This window comes from Triticum aestivum, chromosome 1B (assembly GCF_018294505.1).
Source record: "Triticum aestivum cultivar Chinese Spring chromosome 1B, IWGSC CS RefSeq v2.1, whole genome shotgun sequence".
NCBI lineage: Eukaryota > Viridiplantae > Streptophyta > Magnoliopsida > Poales > Poaceae > Triticum > Triticum aestivum.
Window position 1 is genome coordinate 265,105,878 of NC_057795.1, and position 6,061 is coordinate 265,111,938.

General features: G+C 41.5%; 1 protein-coding gene across 1 annotated transcript in view; it reads left to right on the top strand.

Moving 5' to 3' along the window:
* Positions 1-4,216, top strand: part of LOC123118809 (F-box/kelch-repeat protein At1g55270) — a 5,348-nt gene extending 1,132 nt beyond the window's left edge. The window contains exon 2 of the mRNA XM_044538626.1: positions 2,704-4,216. Within this exon, the coding sequence (XP_044394561.1) occupies positions 2,704-3,954 (1,251 nt within the window). The 3' untranslated portion in view covers positions 3,955-4,216. The remainder of the gene's footprint in view (positions 1-2,703) is intronic.
* The last annotated feature ends 1,845 nt before the right edge of the window (positions 4,217-6,061 follow it).

Here is a 6,061-nt window from a genome sequence, read left to right on the forward strand (position 1 = left end):
CATAAGCCCTCAAAGGAGGGCTAAATTTTATTATTTAACAACCAAGGCAATGTACAGATAGTAATTTCCCCTTGGGGAAAGAGATGGCCTCCAAGGCCAATCTGGATTTACAATCAGAGACTTTGCTGCATAGGAAGTTGCATCTAGAAGAGGATCTACAGCAGAAAGCTCTCTTAGCAAGTGAATGAAATATAAGATTTTTGATGCAAGGAATGTACTCAACTGTGTATTGAGAGAGGTCAGAAGTAGGGTTAACAAAAATCTGCTAGCATCGGTCTGATCTTCCAATGACCTGGTTTTTGAATTAAATCTTTAGCTTCAGCTGCAATCACCAAGTTCCTGCAATCAGATAGAAAAAAGAAAAGAAGAAAAAAGAAGATTTTTTTCCTATAGGAATTCGATCCTGCAAAATTCCTTTGATTTTTCTTTGTTCCAAACGGAGCCTAAATTGGTTGTTGGCCACTAGTTGTAGACTGGTAGTAGTAGACTTAGTGTTGATTTGCTAGTGAACACTGCTGATTCTTATTACCTCATACTACCTTGGAACATGCCAAATGTGATTTTCTTGGGAATTATGTATACCGAATGGTTGTGTTCATATTCCTTAATTGGGATTGTGCCATGCTTATGCAACAATAGTTGAAAGTTCAAGCACAAATGGTTGACCTAGTATATTTGTAAATTCAGAGAAGGTCATTATTTTTATTCTACTGTAACAAAGGCACTCCATGTTTGGCTTGGGTCAAATTAGCCAGGTAGGTGTATATCTTTAATTTTCTTGCTTGGCTATACTTTCATACTCCTTATGCGTAACAACCCTTGGATCGTCCTAAGATATCATGATATACGGCATAAATGTGCATGGTATCAAGACCGAACTACTTGATCCGATGGAAGAATCAAAATAATGGTACCGAAGCAATGACTGCAAAGAGAGGAATGATTTGACGATGCCGGCTGAATTTTTTAAGCATGGCGACAAGAGTTCAATGAGTTGTCACTGTCTTGCAATTCTCTCACATCTTTTAGGACCCTTAGTTTCTTGCTTTAGACAAGCATACATGTTGGAGTAGGTTCATTATATGAGTTTCCATATTCAACAGCATGTCCATTTCAACAGGCTTCAGACATCCTTCAATGAACTTGATCATCCTCAGGAATTTCTTGTGGCTACTATGGCTACTCACCATAAACAGATGAAACTAACATGATGTACTGTTTATGACTATTGGTGTTCTTGAGCTGGGTTATGTGAGTCATGATAATTTGGTTATTTGTTTGTAAAAGAAGTGCCTGCTACCCCAATATGCCTGTGCTCTTAAATCTCAGCTTGAGCACGTAAATGCTTCTTGGCATTGATTTATTTGACTTCCTTTTCATGTTGCCTTATGCTTCAAAAATGTTGCCTATTGCCCAAAGCTGAATTCTTCTGCTTCTGTGTGTTTTTATTATTTAAATAGTCTTTTTGATGTGTTCTTATTTGTTACCAGTATGATATTTTTGATATTCTGTATCATGTGTGAATAGTCCTCCGGGAAATTACCTTCTGCCGTCCAACTATTCTAAAGAATCTATGGTAGAAGAGGCCACTCCATTGTCAAGCTCCTCCAGTATGGGGACTTGAAGCCATGGCATGGTGAAGCGAAAGTGCAAAGGATGTGGGTTTGCAGCAGGGATGAGAATATTAGAGAGGAGAACAGAAAGAAGAGGTTGGAGAAGATTTTATGCCTGATTGAATTAACAATGCCATATGTCTTACATGGAGGATGGCTCTAACATTAAGGACTATTGTAAGAAACTGACCAAATCAAATGAATTAATAAATATGAATCTAAACAAGTTTTTATTGTGGTATCTTGAGTCCAGTTGTCTATTAAGCTTAGTCTCCTAGATGAACCCAGCCTAGCCTAGAATTATCCAGTGTGTGTTGGGTTACTGTTCGGTGAACAGTAGCCGACCTAAAGTGTCTATATAAGGATGTATCCCCCTTTGTAAGGAAGCAGAAAAATGAAATATCTACTCCCTCCTATGCTTCTCTTCTACCCCTCTAATTCTCCAATCTTCCCCCACTACCCTTCTACTGTACCATGGTGCCTACACGGCGAAGACCCTCGCATCCAGCAAGTATCCCACCCCACAACCGCCATAGCCAACATAGGCTACAACACTCTTTGAAAGGAAATATCTAGGATAACTTAAGAGGAGAGGAGAGGAGCCCATCTCGCGCCATGCTATTACTGCTGCTGCGTGCCTTGCGAGCCGGCCTAGGAACTTGCTAGCATCTTGCTTGCCGGACAAGACATCCATCTATTCATCTTGCACTTAAGAATAATAAACCTAGTGGTGTTGTTATGCTGTGTTGTTGATTTCCAACAAGAGTCAATTTGATGGTAAGTTTAAGACAACTAACTGGACCAAGCACCTTGTATCTGTATGACTTGGATTTACCTGGGTTTTATATCATATTTCACATAACGAACTAGTGTAATGGTGATAATGAATTGGGAAGTGGTTGCTGCCAGTGTAAATATCCTGCCTCCTATTGTCTGCTAGGGGTGTTAGATATTATATATATTTGATATTTTGAGCTACGACCAGGATTAGTAGGCTTTAATCCAAATATTTGCTGTCGTTGCATATTATTTGACAATTTGCCGTGTTACAGCACAACTTCTAATCTTGTTTCATCATTGCATTTTGCAGGTAGAGTCCGTCTCCTGTTACTGCAGATTAGATACGGGCCTTAAAACTGTCGTGGATGCTAGAAAATTTGCTTCTGGAGCAAAGATGTGCATGCAACCTGATGCCAAACTAACCAAGCGCAAGTCAAGGGGCTCGCGGAAGGAGAGGTGCCGAGCTCAAGCACCACTTTTGCCTGGCCTTCCTGATGATCTTGCAATTGCCTGTCTTATACGGGTTCCACGAGTGGAACACCCCAATCTCCGGACAGTTTGTAAAAGATGGAACCGCCTTTTGTCAGGAAATTACTATTATTCCTTGCGCAAGAAACTCAGCATGGCAGAAGAATGGGTTTATGTCTTTAAAAGGGATCGTGAGGGGAAAATATCCTGGCATGCCTTCGATCCACTGAACCAGCTCTGGAAGTCCCTTCCACCTGTTCCACCGGAGTATTCAGAAGCGTTGGGTTTTGGCTGTGCTGTTCTGAGTGGTTGCTATCTGTACTTATTTGGCGGTAAGGATCCTTTGAGGGGCTCTATGAGACGTGTTGTATTTTACAATGCCCGGACCAACAAATGGCATCGAGCTCCAGATATGTTACGAAAGCGACACTTTTTTGGTTCCTGTGTAATAAACAATTGTCTATATGTTGCTGGTGGAGAATGTGAAGGCATACAAAGGACTCTTCAGTCTGCTGAAGTTTATGACCCTAATAGGAACAGATGGGTCTGCATCCCTGAGATGAACAACGGGATGGTGCCTTTCATCGGAGTTGTATATGATGACAAGTGGTTCCTAAAAGGGCTTGACTCCCATCGCCAAGTGACATGTGAAGTGTACCTACCGTCATCCAATTTGTGGTCAACCATTGATGATGAAATGGTTACAGGTTGGCGAAACCCAAGCATTTCCTTCAATGGACGTCTCTATTCATCTGATTGCCGGGATGGCTGCAAGCTTAGAGTCTATGATGCAAACACAGGAACATGGGCACGATTCATAGACAGCAAGCACCATCTAGGCAGCTCACGAGCCTTTGAAGCCGCAGGCTTGGTGTCTTTAAATGGTAAGCTTTGCATTATTCGCAACAACATGAGCATCACTCTTGTTGATATCTTGCATCCAACAATGAGTATCGAGACCGACAGTGCATGCATGTGGGAAACTGTTGCTCGTAAGGGTCAGCACAAGTCATTTGTGGCAAACCTGTGGTCGACCATTGCAGGACGTAACCTGAAGAGTCACATAATCCATTGTCAGGTGCTGCAAATTTGAGGTCAGCTGTTGCGAATCGGGACATGATGAAATCAGCGAAACAACACCTCCATTACAAGATCAAATGCTCATCCTGAACAAATCTTTGTACATTTGATTACCAGAAGCTGCAATTCAAGATTCTGGCAATATATATATTGGGATATCCACCATCAGCTCGTTTATCCTGTATTCATTCATTTACTGCTTTATGTTGATCTATGTTGTAGCCCCACACCAGACTTCGAGATTAGAATAAGTAATGCTTCTAATGCTTACTTCATTTTGAAGTTCATATGGGTTTTTATATGTATCAGAAACTAAACAAGCTTATTTGTGTAGAAAAATAAGAATAAATCCTGATGCATGCAACCATATTTATCAAAAGAGTACTAGTATCATGGTCTAGTAACAATCTAACAAACGAGTATCATGATCAATAACAATCTAATAAACGAATGAGTAAAATGCTGCAATCGGCATAAAACAGGCAACAAGGGAGAGATGCCAAAACTGGCGTAGACATGCCTACATATTATAGGCATACAACAATCTGACAGACGAGGGAGTAAACGGAAATTCATCTTGGCACTCGGGCACACATGCTACCGAAATCTGGACCGAACAATTCTCTTGATTCCTAGCAACTCTCGTATTCTACTCTGTTGTATGTGCCGGACGGGCGCGTCTCTCATGAGCCTGCCGTGTCTTCAAAGACAACCTCCCCTAATCCCATCCACCTTTCCTCATTTTTTTTGAAAAGGGGGATTACCCCGTCCTCTGCATCAAGCGATGCGATGCACATATTCATCTTTATTAAACAAAGTCTGACAAAGTAGATATATGGATGATAAGGACATCGCTATTACGCACCCACAACCCCTGCTGCTACATATACTGGACTAATTACTAGAGCTCGCGCACGCCAATTAAATTATTAGTTACTTCCATTTTTTGGTAACGATTCTAATGTTCATGGGAATATGATGCTGCATAAATTGGATACATTTGTTTTGCTTATAAATGAAGGGCCCAACATGGACAAAAAGAGTGAAAATTGGAGTATGATCAAGCATGGAGAGGATGGCGCATGCAAGGGAAACAAGAACGGAGTTTTCAGTGGAGTTTTCACCACTTTGGAGCTACTATGATGGCAAGACGACCTTTCATAAATTTCATTCATAGCCTAATATAGGTGATGCACCACCTTATGTTCGGGCCACACCCATGTAATTTTGAAATACACTTAATAGGCAGTTTTTAGAGTCCGTATTTATAGGGAAACGACTTAGGAAATAATTTAGTCCCACCTTGTCAAGGGTGGATGAAATTCCCCTCTGTCTCCCTATAAATACAGCCATTAGGGCGTGGTTTTAGACTTGGGTTTTGTTGAAAGTAAAGTTCGCCATAGTGAAACACGCTTCGTTTGTGTTCAGCGACCAGACCAAGATATTTCAGAACCCCAGTTTGATCAATAAATCTTTCCTCTCAAATTTGCAATATCCAGATTGCAATCTCAGTTTCTTACTTGTTCTTCGTTTGCCTGCAGGAAATAAACCCTCGTGGTCAGGTTGATCGTGCTCCGGCGTGGTCAATAACCTCTTGGAGTTGGTTTAGCGATTGCTAAGGCACGACGTCTTTGTACGTTGTAGTCGGATCGTCAAAGTCCACTCCACCGAAAATGATAGGTACTATCTCATTGAAAGACGGGAGACCTTCGACCCTATCAAGTGCTATCAGATTTCTAGGTTGCTTGGTGAGATTTTACTAGTTTTTTTGTAGTCTAGATCGCATCTATTGTCATACCTATAGTCCATGAAACCCCCCCCCCCCCAAAATTAAGGTTAGTTCATCACATCTGAACCAATCTGAGCCTTTGCACAATCTTTTCAGTGTTTTGCTTTGTTGAATTTACGGCTGCATCATCGTGTCAAGTTGTTGGTCTTAGCGTCTAGTTACCTTACAGTTCTGAGGTCTGTTCATAGGTTGTCACGCCGCCGCCGCACCATATTCATCGCCGCTGCCATACACCACATATCCGCCGCCATCACGCCAATCCGAGTCCATCTCCAACACACATATCCGCCACCAGTTCGAGTCTCCACAAGATACATATCGACCACCAAAT